The 25266-nt window shown below is 38.0% G+C and overlaps 1 protein-coding gene across 1 annotated transcript in view; it reads left to right on the forward strand.

The window, feature by feature from the left end:
* OPHN1 (oligophrenin 1) overlaps positions 1-25266 on the forward strand; it is a 599190-nt gene that overhangs the window by 238977 nt on the left and 334947 nt on the right. The window contains exon 5 of the mRNA XM_060002992.1: positions 2805-2876. Within this exon, the coding sequence (XP_059858975.1) occupies positions 2805-2876 (72 nt within the window). The remainder of the gene's footprint in view (positions 1-2804; positions 2877-25266) is intronic.

A 25266-nucleotide genomic window follows, 5' to 3' on the forward strand; every position in this document is an offset into this window, starting at 1 on the left:
TCTAATTATCTATTGCTACATAACACCCTATTCCAAAACGTGGTGACTTAAACTATTTAATTTTATCTCATGATTTTGTGGGTCAGGAATTCATGCAGGGGTCAGCTCAGAGATTCTTCTGCTCTATGTGGTGGTATTCACCTTGGAGGTGGGGTGATATGGATGGTCCAAAATAGCTTCACTCACATATCTGGCACCTTAGTGAGATGACTGCAAGGCTGGGCTCAGCGGGTCTTTTGACAAGAATGTCTACATTTGGTCTCTCTAGCTTGGTAGTCCCAGGGTAGTCCAACTTTTTATATTGTGGCTCAGGGCTCATGAGGAGTGTTCCAAGGGAACCAGGTGGAAGTTACTGGCCTTTTATGACCTAGCCTGGGATGTCATGTAGTATCCCTTCTGCTGTACTGTGTTTGTTCAAAGCAGTAACAAACCCACTCATATTCAAGGTAGAGGGGATGGAGACCTTCCTTCTCAATGTGAGGAGTATCATAGAATTTGTGTCCATGTTTTAAAACTTCCACAATAGTAAAGAAGAAAAATTATTCCCTGTATGTAATCTATGACACCAATAACTTAGTTTATTTCCAGGTGGGTACACAAAGTTGATAGCACATAATTCACAATCCATGGAAATGTAGAGTGTATTGGGCAAAGGAGACAGGCTGGTACTTTTAGTAAGAGAATTATTGTTTTCAATCAAGGATAGTCACTGGTGTCTATTTTTGATATCATGGAGCTTTGATTGGGTGAGAGTTTGCCCATTTAGTTGAACGTTGAATCATACCTGGATAGAAAATAAGAGGTCCAAAGTGCCTGTAGGACTTGGATACAATATGTATTAATGCCTCAATTCGTGTTGCTTTTTGTTGGTAGTTTAAAAATTGCTTCTTACTCTGGAGAATACAGAACTGGTCAAAACTGGCTTTCTACTCTCTATTCTATTTTTGTCATAAAGACATATCTTGTCTTACTGACACTTTGTCTCTTCTGATAACGAAGCCAGTCCCTCATTTTCTTGTCTTGTAATGGATCAAAATTAAATTGCAGCTAATTCGTACCTCTGAAGAAACAAACCCCACTTGTTGCATTGGATAGATGAAATCTCCCAAGAGGTTTACATGAAGACAAAGCTTTGTATGTCCCTACCTGCCCACTGTGCAAGGGATTCAATTTGGATATGATGTTTTTATATTTCCAACACCATATTAATGCCAATATTTTTAGTACCTGGACAGGCTGTTCCTGTCAGGTTCTGAACTTACAGTTAGGTTGTTAGAAGGCCTGGTCCAGTATTCTCTGTGATGCTGTAATACACTCCTAGTTCTGAGGGAAATGTTCTGGTTTTATGACACACCAGGGCAGGGCTGGAAACAATTTATACTGGGATTTTTCCTGATGCTATTCCTGCTAACTCATTTGCCTCCCATGAAATGATTTGCACTTGGTGCAATTGGCCTTTTCATGTATTTTCCCTTCCCTTTCTCTTCTCTTTTCCACATATACTTCAGGCTTCCTGTGTCTGTTTCTGGGCATGACCCTGGATATTTATCGATTAAAAACTCAGATCAGACTACCAGTAAAGTTACAGAGAAATGCCCCTAATGTTCCTTCTTTCATTTCCTCTCACAGCATTTGATTTTTTTTAAGGAGGAAAAGTTTACTTTTTCAAATTAAAACTTGATTCCACACCTCTCCAACTTTGGTATTAATGTTATCTCTGATTTTCACAGATTTTGATTTCCATGTACAGTTATATTAATTCCCAGACACATCATAAATATTGAAAGATTTGAAAGCATCAACTTAATCCCAATTTGCCATTATATTTTTAATGCAAGAATAAAGTTTTGGTGAGTAGTTAAGGAAATGAATCCAAATGTCTAATTATACCAATAGCTCCAACTTAAAACAAATTAAAAAGCTAGAACAGTGCTTTTAAAACTTGAGTGTACACACAAATTACCTAGGGCCCTTGTTAAAATAAGGATTCTTATTTGATAGGTCTGGGGTGGAGGCTGAGATTCTGCATTTCTAACAAGATCCCAGGTGATGCTGCTGCTGCTGGTTAGGGGGCCATATTTTGAGTAGCAAGGACCCAGAAGAGTTTTTGAAACCTTTGTTAATTTAAGCGAAATGTTCACTTTAACATTTCTTCAGAAACCAGTTTGCATAAAGCTAGGTCAGTTACTCAACTGCTCCAGGGTTAGGGAGTAATTCCCTCATTAAATCCAAGATGTCATTGATTGTTAGATGAGTCATTATTTTATGTGCTGCTAAGAAGGGAAAACACTGACAAACTATGATGCATGGTGATTTCAGAAATGTTAAAATATGAATCTTAGAATTCAAGAAATCGGATGGTTTCTCTGACTCCTTCCCAGTTTCCACAATGAGTGTTTACTCTGTGCTAGGTACTTTGTCTACAAGATAGGTGCTGTGATGATCCTATTTGACAAAGGTTTGGAGTGGCAAATTACCTTAAGTGGCACAGCTGGAATTTGAACCCTGGTCTCTATGACTGGAAAACCCACACTCTCATCTTCTCCCCCACAGGAAGGGCTCTTGTCCTTGAGAAAAATGCTCCCCTGTGCTATCTCCCATGGTATTCACTTAAGGTAATCGTCAAAGCATTTGATTTTAAAAGACCAATATGGGAAACACAGTAACAAAACTCAACAAACCAGCAAACTAGTTAACGTTTTGCAGGATGGTGTATTACAAGGAAATACCCTAGTAACAATGAATGTTGAATCTGAACCTTGCTAATCTACAAGTTATTTTGCGTGTTCTTTCTTTTTCTCTAGGTACACAATGCTAGTGATTTGCTGATCAAACCCCTGGAAAATTTCCGGAAGGAACAAATAGGCTTCACAAAGGTACATTTTCTCTACATGTATAAGATATTTTTTTATAGCAGTTGAGTAGTTGTTTGGGCTACCACCCTTCACTCTTCAGGGGTGAGGAGGATTCGTCTCTATAGGAAAACTCATTATCAAAAAATGTGAGACAATCTGGATTTGGCTCCTGACTCTGCTTCCAACTAGCTCTATAACTGTGGACAAGACATTTCTTTTGGAGCTTCAGTTTCTCCATATGGAAAATGGGGAGCTTGATAAATAGCTATTATTTAAAGGTGACTTACCATGTGATGAGCCCTGGGCTAGGTGTTTTACGTTCATTCTCTAATCAAAACAACCCTGTGAGGTTCTGGTATTATCCGCATTTTACAAATCATGCAACTGAGGTTTGAACAAGATAAAGAACATGATCAAAGTTATAGCTATATAGTTAGTAATTAACAGTTGACAAGATTTAAACCTGGGAATCTATTTAGCTTCAAATCCCACATTCTTCCATTAAACTGTAGTCTAGATCTATGCTGTCCAATATGGTAGCCACAAGCTATATAAAGAAAATAAAATTAACAACTCAGTTTCTCAGTCATGCTAGTCGCATTTCAAATGCTCAATGAGTCACATGTGGCTAGTGGCTACTGTATTGGACAGGGCAGCATTGTACCAGATAATGTCAGTTCCCATGGATCTCTCTGATTCCCCAGTGTCTCATGAAGGGGTATGAATAATTGTCAAGTTTATTCTTTACAACTAGGTGTAGGCCTATCTTGTAAGCTCCAATATGTATGTAACATGTGACCAACACAGCCTACCAGAACTAAATGTAGGTTCTTGACCAAGCATCTGGCCCTTTTAGGACTAAGAACACACTGCACAGTGGTTATCATATGGAATACTTTGACAAGCATTTTGGATGAGGCTATGAAAGTAGCAAGTTATGAGAAGAAAGAGCAGACTAGTGGATGTGCTTTCCATTGCCTGGTATCATCAGTCAGGTTGACATGGCATTATGTGAGTAACTGGCATTCAAGCAAAGTGAGTTCTCTGGATAGGCCAGCAATTCTGGATTCCACTCAGTCCATCATTGAATACTTAATTGGGAAAATGTATAATTGAAGGAAAAAAGAGCCTTTAAAACCACAAGTGTGGTATGAAAATAATTAGCTACTTGTTAAGTGCCGTGACAGTTGTTAACATAACACTGATTAAGTGGATGAAGAAGGACAGATGATGGGAAAACCCTTACATCTGGTTTTCTTTCATTCCCGGTGAGAATAGGAAAAATGAAAGTAAGAATATGCTGCAGTGGTTGACTTCATGTCATCTAAGGGAAAGGAAAAATTTTCTGTTATGTAATTCCTATGTCCCATGCCTAGGCTGGGGATTTTACATATTCAGTCTTCCTTAATTCTTACAGTAAACCTGTGAGGTAGTATGTACATTATTCACTATCCCAATGAAGAAACTGAGCCTCAGAAAGGTGAAATTTCTATTAGTCTTTTTTTTTTAAAGTGGCTACATACAATATAATATTCCATTAACTAGCTGTGCCATAACCCATTTATGCATTTCTCAATTGTTGGCCATTTAGGTTTTTTCTGATTTTTTTTACTATCATAAAAAAATTGTAATGAACATCCTTTTACATACAGATTTTGAAACTTGTCTAATGATCTCCTTAAGATACATTCCTGAAGTGATATTGATGGATCACATGCATGTTTCTATTTTTGTTTTCAAAATGCACCGTTTAAAAAATTTTTTTTTATACAGCAGGTTCTTATTAGCTATTTCATACATGTTAGTATATGTATGTCAATCCCAATCTCCCAATTCATCCCCCTACATTCCCCCCTTGGTTTCCATACATTTGTTCTCTACATCTGTGTCTCTATTTCTGCCTTGCAATGTGGTTCATCTGTACCATTTCTCTAGATTCCATATATATGAGTTAATGTACGGTATTTGTTTTTCTCCTTCTGAATTACTTCACTCTGTATGACTCTAGCTCCATCCACGTCTCTACAAATGACCCAATTTCGTTCCTATTTGTGGCTGAGTAATATTCCATTGTATATATTTACCAAAACTTCTTTATCCATTCATCTGTCAATGGGCATTTAGGTTGCTTCCATGACCTGGCTATTGTAAATAGTGCTGCAATGAACATTGGGGTGCATGTGTCTTTTTGAATTATGGTTTTCTTGGGGTATATGCCCAGTAGTGGAATTGCTGGGTCATATGGTAATGCTATTTTTAGTTTCTCAAGGAACCTCCATACTGTTCTCCATAGGGGCTATATCAATTTACTTTCCCACCAACAATGCAAGAGGGTTCCCTTTTCTTCACACCTTCTCCAGCATTTGTTGTCTATAGATTTTCTGGTGATGCCCATTCTAACTGGTGTGAGGTGATACCTCATTGTACTTTTGATTTGTATTTCTCTAATAATTAGTGACGTTGAGCAGCTTTTCATGTGCCTCTTGGCCATCTGTATGTTTTCTTTGGACAAATGTCTATTTAGATCTTATATCCATTTTTTGATTGGGTTGTATGTTTCTTTACTATTGAGCTGCGTGAACTGTTTATATATTTTGGAGATTAATCCTTTGTTGATTTGTTTGCAAATATTATCTCCCATTCTGAAGGTTGTCTTTTTGCCTTGTTTATAGTTTCCATTGCTGTGCAAAAGGTTTTAAGTTTCATTAGGTCCTATTTGTTTATATTTGTTTTTATTTCCATTACTCCAGGAGGTGGGTCAAAAAAGATCTTGCTGTGATTTATGTCCAAGAGTGTTCTTCCTATGTTTTCCTCTACGAGTTTTAAAGTGTCCGGTCTTATATTTAGGTCTTTAATCCATTTTGAGTTTATTTTTGTGTATGGTGTTAGGGAGTGTTCTAACTTAATTCTTTTCCATGTAGCTGTCCATTTTCCCAGCACCATTTATTGAAGAGACTGTCTTTTCTCCATTGTATATACTTGCCACCTTTGTCATAGATTATTTGACCATAGGTTTGTGGGTTTATCTCTGGGCTTTCTATCTTGTTCCATTGATCTATATTTCTGTGTTTGTGCCAGTACCATATTGTCTTGATTACTGTAGCTTTGTAGTATAGTCTGAAGTCAGGGAGCCTGATACCTCCAGCTCCGTTTTTTTCCCTAAAGATTGCTTTGGCTATTCGTGGTCTTTTGTGTCTCCATATAAATTTTAAGATTTTTTGTTCTAGTTCTGTAAAAAAATGCCATTGGTAATTTGATAGGGATTGCATTGAATCTGGAGATTGCTTTGGGTAGTATAGTCATTTCTCAATATTGATTCTTCCAATCCAAGAACATGGTATTTCTCTCCATCTGTTTGTGTCATCTTTGATTTCTTTCATCAGTATCGTATAGTTTTCTGAGTGCAGGTCTTTTACCTCTTTAGGTATGTTTATTCCTAGGTATTTTATTCTTTTTGTTGCAATGGTGAATGGGATTGTTTCCTTAATGTCTCTTGCTGACCTTTTTTTTTTTTTTTTTTTGCGGTACGCGGGCCTCTCACCATTGTGGCCTCTCCCGTTGCGGAGCACAGGCTCCGGACGCCCAGGCTCAGCAGCCATGGCTCACGGGCCCAGCCGCTCTGCGGCATGTGGGATCCTCCCGGACCAGGGCACGAACCCGTGTCCCCTGCATCGGCAGGCGGACTCTCAACGACTGCGCCACCAGGGAAGCCCTCTTGCTGACCTTTTGTTGTTAGTGTATAGGAATGCAAGAGATTTCTGTGTATTAATTTTGTATCCTGCAACTTTACCAAATGCACTGATTAGCTCTAGTAGTTTTCTGGTGGCATCTTTAGGATTCTGTATGTATAGTGTCATGTCATCTCCAGTGACAGTTTTACTTCTTTTCCAATTTGGATTCCTTTTATTTATCTTTTTTCTCTGACTGCTGTGGCTAAGACTTCCAAAACTATGTTGAATAATGGTCACAAGAGTGGATATCCTTGTCTTGTTCCTGATCTTAGAGGAAACGCCTTCAGTTTTTCACCATTGAGAATGATATTTGCTGTGGATTTGTTGTATATGGCCTTTGTTATGTTGAGGAAGGTTTCCTTTATGCCCACTTTCTGGAGAGCTTTTATCATAAATGGGTGTTGAATGTTTTCAAAAGCTTTTTCTGCATATATTGAGATTATCATATGTTTTTTATGCTTCAATTTGTTATTATGGTGTATCACATTGATTGATTAGCGTATACTGAAGAATTCTTGCATCCCTGGGATAAATCTCAATTGAAATTGGTGTATGACCCTGTTTGCTAGTGTTTTGTTGAGGATTTTTGCATCTATATTCATCAGTGATACTGGTCTGTAATTTTTTCTTTTTTGCTGTATCTCTGTCTGGTTTTGGTATTAGGGGGATGGTGGCCTCGTAGAATCAGTTTGGGAGTGTTCCTTCCTCTGCAATTTTTTGGAAGAGTTTGAGAAGGATGGGTGTTAGCTCTTCTCTAAATGTTTGATATAATTCACCTGTGAAGCCATCTGGTCCCGGACTTTTGTTTGTTGGAAGAGTTTTAATCACAGTTTCAGTTTCACTACTTGTGATTGGTCTGTTTATATTTTCTATTTCTTCCTGGTTCAGTCTTGGAAGGTTATATCTTTCTAAGAATTTTTCTGTTTCTTCCAGGTTGTCCATTTTATTGGAGTAGACTTGCTTGTAGTAGTCTCTTATGATGCTTTGTATTTCTGTGGTGTTTGTTGTAACTCCTACTTATTCATTTCTAATTTTATTGATTTGAGTCCTCTCCTTGTTTTTCTTGATGAGTCTGGCTAAAGGTTTATCAATTTCGTCTACCTTCTGAAAAAAAACAACTTTTAGTTTTATTGGTCTTTGCTATTGTTTTCTTTGTTTCTATTTCATTTGTTTCTGCTGGGATCTTTATGATTTCTTTCTTTCTACTAACATTGGGTTTTGTTTGTTCTTCTTTCTCTAGTTCATTTAGGTGTAAGGTTAGATTGTTTGAGATTTTTTTTTCTTTCTTGAGGTAGGATTTTTTTGCTATCAACTTCCCTCTTAGAACTGCTTTTGCTGCATCCTGTAGGTTTTGGATCGTCGTGTTTTCATTGTCCTTTGTCTCTAGGTATATTTTGATTTCTTCAGTGATCTCTTGGATATTTAGTAACCTATTGTTTAGCCTCTATGTGTTTGTGTTTTTTATGTTTTTTTTCCCTGTGATTGATTTCTAACCTCATAGAGTTGTGGTCGGAAAAGATGCTTGATACAATTTCAATTTTCTTAAATTTACCGAGGCTTGATTAGTGACCCAAGATGTGATCAATCCTGGATAATGTTCTGTGTGCACCTGAGAAGAAAGTGTAATCTGCTGTTTTCAGATGGAATGTCCTATAAGTATCAATTAAATAATCTGGTCTATTTTGTAATTTAAAGCTTGTGTTTCCTTATTAATTTTCTTTCTGGATGATCTGTCCATTGGTGTAAGTGAGGTGTTAAAAGTCCCCTAGTATTCTTGTGTTACTGTCAATTTCCTCTTTCATAGCTGTTAGCATTTGCCTTATGTATTGAGGTGCTCCTACGTTGGGTGCATATATATTTATAATTGTTATATCTTCTTCTTGTATTGATCCCTTGATCATTATGTAGTGTCCTTCCTTATCTTTTGTAACATTCTTTATTTTAAAGTCTCTTTTATCTGGTATGATTATTGCTATTCCAGCTTTCTTGTGATATCCATTTGCACAGAATCTTTTTCCATCCCCTCACTTTCAGTCTGTATGGGTCCCTAGGTCTGAAGTGGGTCTCTTGTAGACAGCATATATACAGGTCTTGTTTTTGTATCCATTCAGCTAGTCTGTGTCTTTTGGTTGGCACATTTAATCCACTTACATTTAAGGCAATTATCGATGTGTATGTTCCTATCGCGTTTTTGTTAATTGTTCTGGGTTTGCTTTTGTAGGTCCTTTTCTTCTCTTGTGTTTCCCTCTTAGAGAAGTTCCTGTAGCATTTGTTGTAGAGCTGGTTTGGTGGTGCTGAATTCTCTTAGCTTTTGTTTGTCTGTAAAGCTTTTGATTTTTCTCTCGAATCTGAATGAGATCCTTGCCAGGTAGAACAATCTTAGCTGTAGGTTCTTCCCTTTCATCACTTTAAATATGTCATGCCATTCCCTTCTGGCTTTTAGAGTTTCTGCTGAGAAATGAACCGTTAACCTTATGGGAGTTCCCTTGTATATTATTTGTCATTTTTCCCTTGTTGCTTTCAGTAATTTTTCTTTGTCAAGTTTTGTCAATTTGATTACTATGTTTCTCAGTGTGTTTCTCTTTGGGTTTTTCCTGCCTGGGACTCTCTACATTTCCTGCACTTGGGTGGCTATTTCCTTTCCCATGTTAGGGAAGTTTTATATTATAATGTCTTCAAATATTTTCTCACGTCCTTTCTCCCTGTCTTCTCCTTCTGGGACCCCTATAATGTAAATGTTGGTGCATTTAATGTTGTCCCAGTGGTCTCTTATGCTGTCTTTATTTATTTTTATTCTTTTTTCTTTATTCTGTTCCATGGCATGAATTCCACCATTCTGTCTTCCAGGTCACTTATCCACTCTTCTGCTTCTGTTATTCCTCTATGGATTCTTTCTAGTCTATTTTTCTTTTCAGTTATTGTATTGTTCGTCTCTGTTTGTTTGTTCTTTACTTCTTCTAGGTCTTTTTTAAACATTTCTTGCATCTTCTCGATCTTTGCCTCCATTCTATTTTCAAGGTCCTGGATCATGTTCACTATCATTATTCTGCATTCTTTTTCTGGAAGGTTGCCTATCTCCACTTCATTTAGTTGTTTTTCTGGGATTTTATCATGTTCCCTCATCTGGTACATAGCCTTTTGACTTTTCATTTTGGCTATCTTTCTGTGAATGTTGTTTTCGTTCCACAGGCTGCAGGATTGTAGTTCTTCTTGCCTCTGCTGTCTTCCCTCTGGTAGATGAGGCTATCTAAGAGGCTTGTGCAGCTTCCTGATGGGAGGGACTGGTGGTGGGTAGAGCTGGGTGTTACTCTGGTGGGCAGAGCTCAGTAAAACTTTAATCTACTTGTCTGCTGATGGGTGAGGCTGGGTTCCCTCCCTGTTGGTTGTTTGGCCTGAGACAGCCCAGCACTGGAGGCTACAGGCTCCTTGGTAGGGCCATTGGCTGACTCGGTGAGGGCTCACACCAAGGAGCACCCCCAGAACCCCTGTTACCAGTTTCCTGTCCCTGTGGTGAACCGCAGCCATCCCCCGCCTCTGCAGGAGAACCGACAACACTAGCAGGTTGTTCTGGTTCAGTCTTCTGCTTCTTCCCTCTGGGTCCTGATGCACACACTACTTTGTGTGTGCCCTCCAAGAGTTGAGTCTCTGTTTCCCCCAGTTCTGTTGAAGTCCTGCAATCAAATCCCACTAACCTTCAAAGTCTGATTCTCTGGTAATTCCTCCTCCCGTTGCCTGACCCCCAGGTTTGCAAGGCTGATGTGGGGCTCAGAACCTTCACTCCAGTGGGTGGACTTCTGTGGTTTAATTGTTTTCCGATTTGTGAGTCACCCACCCAGTGGTTATGGGATTTGATTTTCTTGTGACTTTGCCCCTCCTAACATCTCATTGCAGCTTCTCCTTTGTTTTTGCACGTGGGGAATCTTTTTTGGTGAGTTCCAGTGTCTTCCTGTCAATGATTGTTCAGCAGTTAGTTGTGATTCCGGTGCTCTTCCAAGAGGGAGTGAGCGTCTGTCCTTCTACTCCACCATCTTGAGCCAATCCCTCTTCCTATCGGTCTTTTTTCCTACTTCTCTAACAGTGGGACCATCCTGCACACCTATAAGGAAGGTAAACAGCTCAGTGTGAGAGTAGTTTTCAAGAAACTGTCTAGAATTCTCCCAGTTGTGAAATTTAAGGTAGTAGAAAAAGCACTGAGCTAAGTACTAGAAACTGTAGCCTCCAGTCTACCCCTGTATGTTATCAATTTATGGCCTCTTAGCTCCAACCATCTTCAATACCTGTTCTGTTAAAATGGACAGAAATCCTTTAAGCATCTCTCTTTTACTATAAGAAAGATATTAAGCATTCTCAGTAGAGGGTGCTGGAGGGATATTGCAGGAGGAGTGATTGTCCTGTAGTTTCTAGCTGCTGCATAGGTGGGTTGGTAGAGAGGGAGTGAGATATCCAGTGGGGCTCTGATCCAGCCATACACCCACAATACAGGGTCCCTCAATGACCTTGAAACCTCCACCTGGCCTGGTGATAACCTTTCTATAGGTCTTTCAATATATGTCTGTCCCTGAAGGCTTTTCCACTCATGCTATCCTCGAGCTTCCTTCTGTAGGACCCCCACATAGCCTACCTGCTGACTGAAGGTTTATAACAGAGGTGCTGCTCTCCGCCTCCTCTGCCACCCCCCATTACCGTCTGCTTGTGCTCTGGAAGGTTCCTACTGGCCCTGTGAAAGTTTCCTGAAACCTAGAGTGTTCCCATCCTCTCTATCTGCTTCACTGGTTGCTGATTCTCTGCTTCCCACCCGCCCTCTGGACTTGCCTCCTGCTTACTTAGTGACTGTGGACTACCAGGCCAAAACAGCAAACTTCTCTGCTGTTCAGTGACTTCGATTATACCTTTTCCAGTGAGATCTGAACCCCTTCCACATTTGTCCTTCTTTGAGTACCTTCCTTCAGCCTTAGGGTACCATATATAGTTTCCTTATATCTTATGGTTAGTTTATTTTAGTTTAATAATTTTATAGTTCAGTAATTCTTTATACTGGTTTCTACCTCTTGACTAGGCCTAGACTGATGCCCCAGACTGATACACTGCTGCTAGCTGGATCTGTGATTTTACTGGTATGTGCTTTGTTAGACCCTTACAAATATATGTTCTCATCTGAAGCCCCGGACAACCCTGTAAAGTACAGGTTATTATCCCTTGTTTAGAGATGAGGAAACTAAGGTTCAGTGACCTGTGGCGTCTAAGGTCACTCAACAGGGAAGTGACAGAGCTTGTATATGAATTCAGTTCTCCTGGTTATAAGTTTATGTCTCCTTTCAGTGTATGAGAGATAGCACTTCTCCCTGGGCCTCTGTTTTCTCATATGTACAATAAGAACAATGGACAAATAACTCATAATCTAATATTCTGTTTGAGATTCTAAAGGTACTTAACTAAATGTGCATCTATTGAGATGTACAAATTAGCTAGTCAGAATTTGGTGTGCCATAAATGTAAAATATGCAGTCGATTTTTAAAAATAAAATTTTATTGGAGTATAATTTACAATGCTGTGTTACTTTCTGCTATATAGTGAAATGAATCAGTTATACATATATATATATCCACTCTTTTTTAGATTCTTTTCCCATATAGCTCATTAGAGAGTATTGAGTAGAGTTTCCTGTGCTATACAGTACATCCTTATTAGTTATCTATTTTATGTACACTAGTGTGCATATGTCAATCTCAATCTCCTAATTTGTCCCTCTCCCTCTTTCACCGGTGATAACCCTATGATTGTTTTCTACATCTGTAACTCTATTTCTGTTTTGTAAAAAAGTTAATTTGTACCATTTTTTTTAATTCCACATATAAGAAATATCATGTATTTGTCCTTCTCTGTCTGACTTACTTCACTCAATATGACAGTCTCTGGGTCCATCTATGTTGCTGCAAATGGCATTATTTTGTGTTTGTTTTTTTTTTACAGCTGAGTTATATTCCATAGTATAAATGTACCACATCTTCTTTATCCATTTCTCTGTCAATGGACATTTAGGTTGCTTCCATGTCCTGGCTATTGTATATAGTGCTGCAGTGAACATCACAGTGCGTGCATCTTTTCGAATTATGGTTTTCTCCGTGGATTTGCCTCAGAGTGGGATTGCTGGGTCGTATGGTAATTCTATTTTTAGTTTTTTAAGGAACCTCCATTAATGTTCACCATAGTGGCTGTACCAATTTACAACCCTGCCAACAGTGCAAGAGGGTTCCCTTTTCTCCACACCCTCTCCAGCATTTATTGTTAGTAGATTTTTTGATGACCATTCTGGCCATTGTGTGGTGATACCTCACTGTAGATTTTATTTGCATTTCTCTAATAATTAGTGATGTTGAGCATTTTTCATATGCCATCTGTATGTCTTCTTTGGAGAAATGTCTAATTAGTTCTCTGGCCCATTTTTTGATGTGTGTTATTGTTTTTTTGATATTGAGCTGCATGAGCTGTTTGTATATTTTGGAGATTAATCCCTTCTCAGACGCTTCATTGGCAAATATTTTCTCCCATTCTGTGGGTTGTCTTTTTGTTTCGTTCATGTTTTCCTATTCTGTGCAAAATCTTTTGATTTTAATTAGGTCCCATTTGTTTATTTTTGTTTTTAATTTCATTATTCTATGAGGTGGGTCAAAAGATCTTGATGATTTATGTCATAGAGCAGGGGTCCCCAACCCCCGGGCCATGGAGCAGAAACTAGGTTTATTCCTAGGTATTTTATTATTTTTGTTACAATGGTAAATGGGATTGTTTCCTTAATTTATTTTTCTGATATTTCCTTGTTAGTGTATAGGATTGCAAGAGATTTCTGTGTATTAATTTTGTATCCTGCAGCTTTACTAAATTCATTGATGAGCTTTAGTAGTTGTCTGTTGGAATCTTTAGGATTTTCTATATATAGTATAATGCCATCTGCAAACAGTGACAGTTTTACTTCTTCTTTGTCAATTTGGATTCCTTTTATTTCCTTTTCTTCTCTGATTGCCATGGCTAGGGCTTCCAAAACTATGTTGAATAATAGTGGTGAAAGTGGGGACCTTTGTCTTGATCCTGATTTTAGAGGAAATACTTTGTTTTCACCACTGAGAATAATGTTTGCTGTGGGTTTGTCATATATAGCCTTTATTATGTTGAGGTTGGTTCCCTCTATGACCACTTTCTGGAGAGTTTTTATCATAAATCGGTGTTGATGTGTGTCAACATCTTTTTCTGTATCTATTAACATGGTCATATGGTTTTTATTCTTTAATTTGTTAATATAGTATATCACATTGATTGATTTGCATATACTGAAGAATTCTTGCATCCCTGGGATAAGTCCCGCTTGGTCATGGTATATGATCCTTTCAAAATGTTGTTGATTCGATTTGCTAGTATTTTGGTGAGGATTTTTGGATCTATGTTCATCAGTGATACTGGCGCATAATATTCTTTTTATGTGATATCTCTGTCTGGTTTTGGTATCAGGGTGATGGTGTCCTTGTAGCATGAGCTTGGGAGTCTTCCTTGCTCTGCTATTTTTTTGGAATAGTTTCAGAAGTATAGGTGTTAACTCTTCTCTAAATGTTTGATAGACTTCGCCTAGAGTCCATTTGGTCCTGGACTTTTGTTTGTTGGAAGTTTTTAAATCACAGTTTCAATTTCAGTACTTGTGACTGATCTGTTCATATTTTCTATTTCTTCTTGATTCAGTCTTGGAAGGTTGTGCCTCTCTAAGAATTTGTTCATTTTTTCTAAGTTGTCCATTTCACTGGCATATATTTGCTTGTAGTTGTCTTTTAACATCCTTTGAATTTTTGTGGTGTCAGTTGTAACTTCTCCTTTTTCATTTCTATTTTTATTGATTTTAGTCCTCTCCCTTTTTTTCTTGATGAGTCTGGCTAAAAGTTTACCAATTTTTTTTATCTTCTCAGCAAACTAGATTTTAGTTTCATTGATCCTTGCTATTGTTGTCTTTGTCTCTATTTTATTTATTTCTGCTCTGAGCTTTGATTTATTTCCTTCTAATAACTTTTGGTTTTGTTTGTTCTTCTTTCTCCAGTTGCTTTAACTGTAAGGGCAGGATGTTTATTTGAGATTTTTCTTTTTTCCTGAGGTAAGATTTTATTGCTGTAAACTTCCCTCTAAGAACTGCTTTTGCTGTGTCTTATAGGTTTTGGATCATCATGTTTTCATTGTCATTTGCCTCTAGGTATTTTTTGAGTTCCTCTTTCAGTTCCTCAGTGATCCATTGGTTGTTTAGTATCATATTTTTTAGACTCCATATGTTTTTTTATAGTTATTTTTTTCCTGTAATTGATTTCTAATCTCATAGTATTGTGTTTGGAATGTACTCGGTTTTGAACATAGTATGAAAAATGTAAAATACCTCAGTATTTTATATTGATTACATGTTGAAATGAGACTATTTTCAAAATATTGGGTTAAATAAAATATATTATTAAGTTTGCCACAGAGTGCAGTGTTGGGGCTGGCAATGCAGTTGGTAAAAGTATTTTCTGAGTTAGAAGCGAGTGTAGAAAGTGACATTTTTTTGAGTACACTGCAAGGGAGCACCATATGAGACCAAGAGGGGGTCTGCCCCAGGGGAGAGAAACTGGGCTTCTTTTATGTTCCATTCTGGTCACCCTTAGGTTAGTGATCCACCCATATGGTTGTTTGGGCTGCGTGTGTTGTATCTCAATTTTCCTGGAATGCCAACTGCTTTTGACTGCTGGTAATTTCACTTGCAGGGAGGGTGCTATTTTCTTATCTTGAAAGGACCTCCCCAGCCTAAGATGGCTGTTCTATTCTTAAGCTCCACAAGTGTTTCCTTTTTTAATGTGACTACTAGAAATTTTAAAATTTATAGATGTGGTTTGCATTTTATTTCTATTTGATAGCACTGAACTAGTCAAAGTAGCTACCTTTGGTAGAGAGCTCCTGCCGTTGCATAGGCTCTCTGGGTCTAAAATGAACCAGAGGCAGCATTTGAAGAAAATTATATATACATAGATATAAAATTAATTAAATTATTTAACATATATAAAGTTCTTAGAACAGCACCTGGCAATAATAAGTGTTAAATAAGTGTTTCCTGTGGTCATCACTGTCGTCCTCTTCCTCCTCCTCATCATCATTGTTATTACTGCCCGCAAAACAGGGAGAATAGAATATTCCTCATGAAATTATCCCATTGATGATGGATTTACTCTGATTTTAAAAATTCAGAAAAGAAATTTATGAATGAGGCAGAAAGAGAGGGGTAGGGGCAATGACTGTTTCCCAGATGACTACTGGTATATGGAGAGATTTCATGTCACTAGGTGTTTAGACCTCTGTCTGGCTCCGCAGGATGTGGTAGTTGTCTTTTTGTCATAGAAACAAACAAAAAAAAAGATGTAAAATAAGAGTTCTGGGAGGTAAGAAGGGACACATTCTGAGTAAACTTATCCTGTTGTTCAGATGGGATTATCCTCTTCAAATTACACTGATGCTACAAACTCTTGAAATAATAAATGTCTTATGTGTAATTTGTGGAAAAGTGATGGGGCAGGCATGATGGGGAGTGACTTTTGATACTCGATAATCTCCTGTTGCTCCTGTATGGACAGATTTTGAGCTGCTGTTCAGGGATGGTTTTGGTGGCTTATGCAAGTTGTCCTGTTTGCAGAGTTCATTTACAGGCCAGTCACATCTGTTGTTAGTTCAACTTGGGTGATTAGGCCCCAGTAGACAGGATCTTTCAATAATATGAATCTCAGAAGGCTATTTTGTAACTCAGTCATTTCATAAAGACAACAGTTCCCATAAGATTAGCCAATATGTGATACCTTGGGCACTAGCTTCTGTTATACAATAGCTTATAAGTGGCTGTCAGATGGTTCATTTTCCTAGCATGGAATCATGGCCAGGTGATGTCACAGGTATCATCTCTATCGGAGGTTTTTTCCCAGGGGGAAACTTTTGATTGGGGCTCCTAATTCTCTACTTCAGGCACAGCAGTTTTCTTTGGATCTGTTTTATATAGGGGATTTTTGGGGGTAATATTTCTTTTAAACAGGACAATATTAGTTAAAAAGTTAGTAAACCACTTCTTTATGCTAAAACTTGATAGATCTCACTTTTCCAGTTAAATACGATTTGTCTTTCAACTTCTGTGTGGTAGTTTGGGTATTTATGCAATTAGGTGGGCATTTGTTTTCTTCTAATTTTAATGTGTAATATACAGTTTTATCAGACTACTATTTTACAGTGCTTAGCTTTTGAAAATGTAATGTTTGGTTTTTGCGTTCTGAAGATGGAAATTATATACAGTGTGCACACACATACATAATTTAAAGTGAAATAGTATTGTTGACTGAAAAAATGCACCACCTAAAAGTTGAGAATTATGTTTTTTTGATGGAATTTCTAAGGACTCAAGCCTGGGAGGCAACCTCTCAGATAGTTCCGAGGGACTGCTGTGAAGAGGTGAGGGATGAGCCAAGATATATAGGGGTTTTTGCAACAAAAATCAGGTGGTTGGAACATCAACAGATTACTGTTAATTAAAGAAAACTAGACATCTCAAGTTAATGCATTTAGCACATGAATTTTTTGTGTATGGGAAGATGCAAGAGCCTGGGCTCATTGAAATCATTCCTTTGACATGCATCTTAACTATCTAGGGCCAGTATCCTGTTTTTCTCCATCCTGAAACCCCTCAAGGTACACAGTTGCTGGTGGATGCAGTGGCTGATGGCTGATGGCTTAATGTCAGGCATCCTGCCTGTTTCCATCCTGAGTTCCTTCAGGGCTCAACTTTGGGGTCGGCTGTAGTGGCTGATGGCTTGACAGCTGCAACAGCCTTTGTTTGCTGATATGGCAGGTGGCATTCTTAGTCCATAGTATGATAGGATCTGTAAAGAAACTCAGAAATCTCCACTCCTTAACTCCTTCTCACAGGCATCTTTTTTTTCTTTTCAATTATGGTTTGTAACAGTGTTTTATAGTTCCCAGTGCTATACAATAGGGTCTTGTTGTTTATCCATTCTATATATAATAGTTTGCATCTGCTAGTCCCAAACTCCCAATCCAGTTCTCCCCAACTACCCCTCCCCCCTTGGCAACTGTAAGTCTGTTCTCTATGTCTTTGAGTCTATTTCTGTTTTGTATATAAGTTCATTTGTATCTTATTTTAAGTTTCCACATATAAAGTGATATCATATGGTATTTGTCTTTCTCTGTCTCACTTACTTCAATTAGTATAATAACCTCCAGGTACATCCATGTTGTTGCAAATGGCATTATTTCATTATTTTTTATGGCCAAATAATACTCCAGTGTCTGTGTGTGTGTGCGTGTGTGTGTGTGTGTGTTTGTGTGTACTGCATCTTCTTTATCTCTTCATCTGTTGGTGGACAATTAGGTTATTTCCATGTCTTGGCTATTATAAATAGTGCTGCTATGAACTTAGGAGTGCATGTATCTTTTCAAATTATAGTTTTGTCCAGATATATGCCCAGGAGTGGGATTGCTGGCTAAAATGGCAACTATATTTTTAGTTTTTTGAGCACCCTCCATACCATTCACCATAGTGGCTACACGAATTTACATTCCCACCAACAGTGTAGGAGGGTTCCCTTTTCTCTACAGCCTCTCCAGCAGTTGTTATTTGTAGACTTTTTAATTATGGCCATTCTAACCAGGGTGAGGTGGTACCAAATTGTAGTTTTGTTTTGCATTTCTCAGAGGCATCTATTTTTAACCAGTTTTATTTGTATCCTTTAGTGTATTTTCCTATTTAAAAATATACTTGTATTGCTATTTCTTCATTTATCCAATTTAGAAATTACTTCTTCATGCTATGAATACAAGACAGCATTGTTCACACCTCTCTTTCCCTCCCTTTCTAATTTTTGGAGTAATTATAAAATCCTTTTACTTCTTCTATTGCTTAACTCTGTTACTTTATTATTTTTCTAACATATTTATTGGAGTATAATTGCTTTACAATGTTGTGTTAGTATCTGTTGTATAACAAAGTGAATCAGCCATATGTATACATATACCCCATATCCCCTCTGTCTTGCATCTCCATCCCACCCTCCCTATCCATCCCCTCTATGTGGTCAAAAAGCACCGACTGATCTCCCCATGTGATGCAGCTGTTTCCACTAGCTAGCTATTTTACATTAGGTAGTGTATATATGTCAGTGCTACTCTCTCACTTCCTCCCAGCTTATCATTCCCCCTCCCTGTGTTCTCAAGTCCATTCTCTACAGCAACGTCTTTCTTCCTGTCCTGCCACTAGGTTCATCAGAATTTTTTTTTTTAGATTCCATATATATGTGATAGCATATGGTATTTGTTTTTCCCTTTCTCACTTGTCTCTGTATGACAGACTCTAGGTCCATGCACCTCATGAAAAATACCTCAATTTTGTTTCTTTTTATGGCTAATATCCAATTGTATATATGTGCCACATCTTCTTTATCCATTCATCTGTCGATATTCACTTAGTTTGCTTCCATGTCCTGGCTATTGTAAATAGTGCTGCAATGAACATTCTGGTACATGACTCTTTTTGAATTATGGTTTTCTCAGGGTATATGCCCAGTACTGGGATTGCTGGGTCATATGGTCGTTTGATTTTTAGTTTTTTAAGGAGTTTCCATACTGTTCTCCATAGTGTCTGTATCCATTTACATTCCCACCAACAGTGCAAGAGGCTTCCCTTTCTCCACACCCTCTCCAGCATTTATTGTTTGTAGATTTTTTGATGATGGCCATTCTGACCGGTGTGAGGTGATACCTCATTGTAGTTTTTTTTTTTTTTTTTTTTGTGGTATGCGGGCCTCTCACTGTTGTGGCCTATCCCGTTGCAGAGCACAGGCTCCGGACGCGCAGGCTCAGCGGCCATAGCTCACGGGCCTAGCTGCTCCGTGGCATGTGGGATCTTCCCGGACCGGGGCATGAACCCATATCCCCTGCATCAGCAGGCAGACTCTCAACCACTGTGCCACCAGGGAAGCCCCCTCATTGTAGTTTTGATTTGAATTTCTCTAATGATTAGTGATGTTGAGCATCCTTTTATTTGTTTGTTGGCAATCTGTTTATCTTCTTTGGAGAAATGTCAGTTTAGATCCTCTGCCCATTTTTAGATCGGATTGTTTGCTTTTCTGATATTGAGCTGCATGAGCTGCTTGTATATTTTGGAGATTAATACTCTGTCAGTTTCTTCATTTGCAAATATTTTCTCCCATTCTGAGGGTTGTCTTTTGGTCTTGTTTATGGTTTCCTTTGCTGTGCAAAAGCTTTTAAGTTTCATTAGGTCCTATTTGTTTATTTTTGTTTTTATTTCCATTTCTCTAGGAAGTGATTCAAAAAGGATCTTGCTGTGATTTATGTCAAAGAGTGTTCTTCTTATGTTTTCCTCTAAGAGTTTGGTAGTGTGTGGCCTTACGTTTAGGTCTTTAATCCATTTTGAGTTTGTTTTTGTATATGGTGTTAGGAAGTGTTCTAATTTCGTTCTTTTCCATGTACTGTCCAGTTTTGCCAGCACCACTAATTGAAGAAGCTGTCTTTGCTCCACTGTATATTCTTGCCTCCTTTATCAAAGATAAGGTGAATATATGTGTGTGGGTTTATCTCTGGGCTTTCTATCCTGTTCCATTGATCTATATATCTGTTTTTGTGCCAGTACCATACTGCCTTGATGACTGTAGCTTTGTAGTATAGACTGAAGTCTGGAAGCCTGATTCCTCTAGCTCAATTTTTTTCCCTCAAGATTGCTTTGGCTCTTCGGGGATTTGTGTTTCCATACAAATTGTGCATTTTTTTGTTCTACTTCTGTGAAAAATGCCCTTGGTAGTTTGATAAGGATTTCATTGAATCTGTAGATTGCTTTGGGTTGTATAGTCATTATGAAAACATTGACTCTTCCAATCCAATTACATGGTATATCTCTCCATCACTTTGTATTATCTTTCATTTCTTTCATCAGTGTCTTATAGTTTTCTGCATACAGGTCTTTTGTCTCCTTAGGTAGGTTTATTCCTAGGTATTTTATTCTTTTTGTTGCAGTGGTAAATGGGAGTGTTTCCTTAATTTCCCTTTCAGATTTTTCATCATTAGTGTATAGGAATGCAAAAGATTTCTGTGCATTAATTTTGTATCCTGCTACTTTACCAAATGCATTGATTAGCTCTAGTAGTTTTCTGGTAGCATCTGTAGGATTATGTATGTATTTTATCATGTCATCTGCAAACAGTGACAGCTTTACTTCTTCTTTTCCGATTTGGATTCCTTTCATTTCTTTTCCTACTCTGATTGCTGTGGCTAAAACTTCCAAAACTATGTTGAATAGTAGTGGTGAGAGTGGGCATCCTTGTCTTGTTCCTGATTTTAGAGGAAATGGTTTCAGTTTTTCACCATTGAGAATGATGTTGGCTGTGGGTATGTCATATATGGCATTTATTATGTTGAGGAAAGTTCCCTCTATGCCTACTTCCTGGAGAGTTTTTATCATAAATGGGTGTTGAATTTTGTCAAAAGCTTTTTCTATATCTGTTGAGATGATCATATGGTTTTTATCCTTCAGGTTGTTAATATGGTGTATCACATTGATTGATTTGCGTATATTGAAGAATCCTTGTATTGCTAGGATAAACCCCTTTGATCTTGGTGTATGATCCTTTTAATGAGCTGTTGGCTTCTGTTTGCTAGTATGTTGTTAAGGATTTTTGCATTTATGTTCATCAGTGATATTGGTCTGTAGTTTTTTGTGTGTGACATCTTTGGTTTTAGTATTAGGGTGATGGTGGCCTTGTAGAATGAATTTGAGAGTGTTCTTCCCTCTTTTGTATTTTGGAAGAGTTTGAGGTTAGGTATTAGCTCTTCTCTGAATGTTTGATAGAATTCACCTGTGAAGCCACCTGGTCCTGGGCTATTGTTTGTTGGAAGATTTTTAATCACACTTTCTATTTCATTGCTTGTGCTTGATCTGTTTATGTTTTCTATGTATTCCTGGTTCAGTCTCAGATGGTTGTGCTTTTCTAAGAATTTGTCAATTTCTTCCAGCTTGTCCATTTTATTGGCATATTGTTGCCTGTAGTAATCTCTGATGATTTTTTGTATTTTTGCAGTGTCAATTGTTAATTCCCCTTTTTCATTTTAATTGTATTGATTTGAGTCTTCTCTCTTTTTTTCTTGATGAGTCTGGCTAATGGTTTATCTGTTTTGTTTATCTTCTCAAAGAACCAGCTTTTAGTTTTATTGATCTTTCCTACTGTTTCCTTCCTTTCTGTTTCATTTATTTCTGAGCTGATCTTTATGATTTCTTTATGTCTGCTGACTTTGGGTTTTTTTTTGTTCTTCTTTTTCTAATTGCTTTAGGTGTAAGGTTAGGTTTTTTATTTGATATTTTTCTTGTTTCTTCTGATAGGTTGCATTGCTGTAAACGTCTTTCTTAGAACTGCTTTTGGTGCATCCCATAGGCTTAAGGTCATTGTGTTTTCATTGTTATTTATTTCTATGTATTTTTTGCTTTCCTCTTTGATTTCTTCAGTCATCTCTTGGTTATTTAGTAGCGTATTGTCTAGCCTCCATGTGTTTGTGTTTTTTACAGTTTTTTCCTGTAATTGATATCTAATCTCATAGTTTTATGGTCAGAAAAGATCCTTGATATGATTTCAATTTTCTTAAATTTGCCAAGGCTTGATTTGTGACCCAAGCTATGATCTATCCTGGAGAATATTCCATGAGCACTTGAGAAGGAAGTGTATTCTGTTGTTTTTGGATGGAATGTCATATAAATATCAATTCAGTCCATCTTGTTTAATGTATCATTTAAAGCTTGTGTTTCCTTGTTTATTTTCATTTTGGATGATCTGTCCATTGGTGTAAGTGAGGCATTAAAGTCCACTACTGGTATTGTGTTACTGTTGATTTCCCCTTTTTTGGCTGTTAGCATTTGCCTTATGTATGGAGGTGCTCGTATGTTGGGTGCATAAATATTTACAATTGTTATATCTTCTTCTTGGATTGATCCCTTGATTATCATGTAGTGTCCTTCCTTGTCTTTAGTCATAGTCTTTATTTTAAAGTCTTTTTTGTTTCATATGAGAATTGGTACTCCAGCTTTATTTTGATTTCCATTAGCATGGAATATCTTTTCCATACCCTCACTTTCAGAGTGTCTGTCCCTAGGTCTGAAGTGTGTTTCTTGTAGACAGCATATATATGGGTCTTGTTTTTGTATCCATTCAGCCAGTGTATGTCTTTTGGTTGGATCATTTAATCCACTTACATTCAAGGTAATTATCAGTATGTATGTTCCTATTACCATTTTCTTAATTGTTTTGGGTTTGTTTTTGTAGGTCTTTTCCTTCTCTTATTTTTCCTGCCTAGAGAATTTCCTTTAGCCTTTGTTGTAAAGCTGCTTTGGTGATGCTGAATTCTCTTAACTTTTTCTTGTCTGTAAAGGTTTTAATTTCTCCATCAAATGTGAATGAGATCCTTGCTGCATAGAGTAATCTTGGTTGTATGCTTTTCCCTATCACCAGTTTAAATATGTCCTGCCTCTCCCTTCTGGCTTTCATAGTTTTTGTTGAAAGATCAGCTGTTAATCTTATGGGGATTACCTTTTATGTTATTTGTAACTTTTTCCTTGCTGCTTTTAATATTTGTTCATTGTGTTTAAATTTTGACAGTTTGATTAATATGTGTCTTGGCATGTTTTTCTTTCGATTTATCCTGTATGGGGCTCTCTGTGCTTCCTGGACTTTATTGACTATTTCCTTTCCCATATTACGGAAGTTTTCAACTATAATGTCTTGAAATATTTTCTCAGACCCTCTCTTTTTCTCTTCTTTTTCTTGGACCCCTATAATTCAAATTTTGGTGCATTTAATGTTGTCCCAGAGGTCACTGAGACTGTCCTCAATTCCTTTCATTCTTATTTTTTTATTCTGCTCTGTGGTCGTTATTTCAACTATTTAATCTTCCAGGTCACTTATCCATTCTCCTGCCTCAGTTATTCTATTGATTTCTTCTAGAGCATTTAAAATTCCATTTATTGTGTTGTTCATCATTGTTTCTTTGCTCTTTAGTTTTTCTTGTTCCTTGTTAAACATTTCTTGTATTTTCTCCATTCTATTTCCATGATTTTGGATCATCTTTACTATCGTTCCTCTGAATTGTTTTTCAAGTAGACTATTTCCTTTACATTTGTTTGTTCTGGTGGGTTTTTACGTAGCTTGTTCATCTGCTGAATATTTTTCTGTCGGCTCATTTTGCTTAACCTACTGTGTTTGGGGTCTCCTTTATGCAGGCTGCATGTTCATAATTCCCATTGTTTCTGGTGTCTGCCCCTAATGGGTGAAGTTGGTCCAGTGGCTTGTGTCGGCTTCCTGGTGGAGGTGCATGGTGCCTGTATTCTGGTCGGTGGGTCTAGATCTTGTCTTCCTGGTGGGTATTGCCATGTCTGGTGTTGTGTTTTGGTGTGTCTGTGAACTTAGTATGATTTTAGACAGCCTCTCTGCTAATGAATGGGGTTGTGTTCCTTTCTTGCTAGTTGTTTGGCATGGGGCGTCCAGTACTGGAGCTTTCTGGCCGTTGGGTGGAGTTGGCTCTTACTGTCAAGATGGAGATCTCTGGGAGAACTCTCGCCGATTGATATTACATGGGGCTGGGAGGGTGGTCCAATACCCTTTACTCGGCTTTCCCACCTCAGAGGCTCAGGCCTGATACCAGGCCACAGCCCCAAGACCCTGTCAGCCAGATGGCTCTGAATTAAAGGGAGACAAAAAAAAGAAAAAGGATAATAATAAAATAAAATGAAATTATTAAAATAGAAAAAAAATTAAAATTATTAAAATAAAAAATTTAACAAGTAATGAAAATAAAAGAGAGAGCAACCAAACCAATAAACAAATCCACCATTGATAACAAGCACTGAAAACTATACTACGATAAACATTAAAATCAGAAACAAGTCAGTCACAGATTGCAAACCCCAAGTCTACAAGTTAGTCGCAGATAGCAAACCCCAAGTCTACAGTTGCTCCCAAAATCCACTGCCTCAATTTTGGGTTGATTCATTCTCTATTCAGGTATTCCCCAGATGTAGGGTACCTCAAGTTGATTGTAGGGATTTAATCTGCTGCTCCTGAGGCTGCATGGAGAAATTTCCCGTTGTCTTCTTAGTTTGTATAGCTCCTGGGGTTCAGCTTTTGTTTTGGCTCCACCTCTGCATGTACGTTGCCCTCAGGCTCCTGTTCCTACCCAGACAGGTTGGGGTTAAAGCAGTGGCTGATTAGGGGGCTCTATCTTACTCATGCTACGGGGAGGGAGGGGTTCGGTACTTATAATTGGAACGCAGGGCGAGCCTTCAGTTGCAGAGGCCAGCATGACATTGCAACAGCCTGAGACGCACCATGTATTCTCCCCGGGAAGTTTTCCCTGGATCATGGGACCCTGGTAGTGGCAGGCTGCACAGGTTCCCAGGGGTCTCAGGTGTTTGGATAGTGGCCTGTGCTTGCACACAGGATTCTTGGTGGCTGCAGCAGCAACGTTAGTGTTTCATGCCCATCTCTGCCATCCGAGCTGTTAGCCTGGCTCGCGCCTTTCTCTGGAGCTCGTTTTGGTGGTGTTCTGCCTTCTGTGGGCAGACATGGAAGGA

This window comes from Delphinus delphis, chromosome X (assembly GCF_949987515.2).
Source record: "Delphinus delphis chromosome X, mDelDel1.2, whole genome shotgun sequence".
NCBI lineage: Eukaryota > Metazoa > Chordata > Mammalia > Artiodactyla > Delphinidae > Delphinus > Delphinus delphis.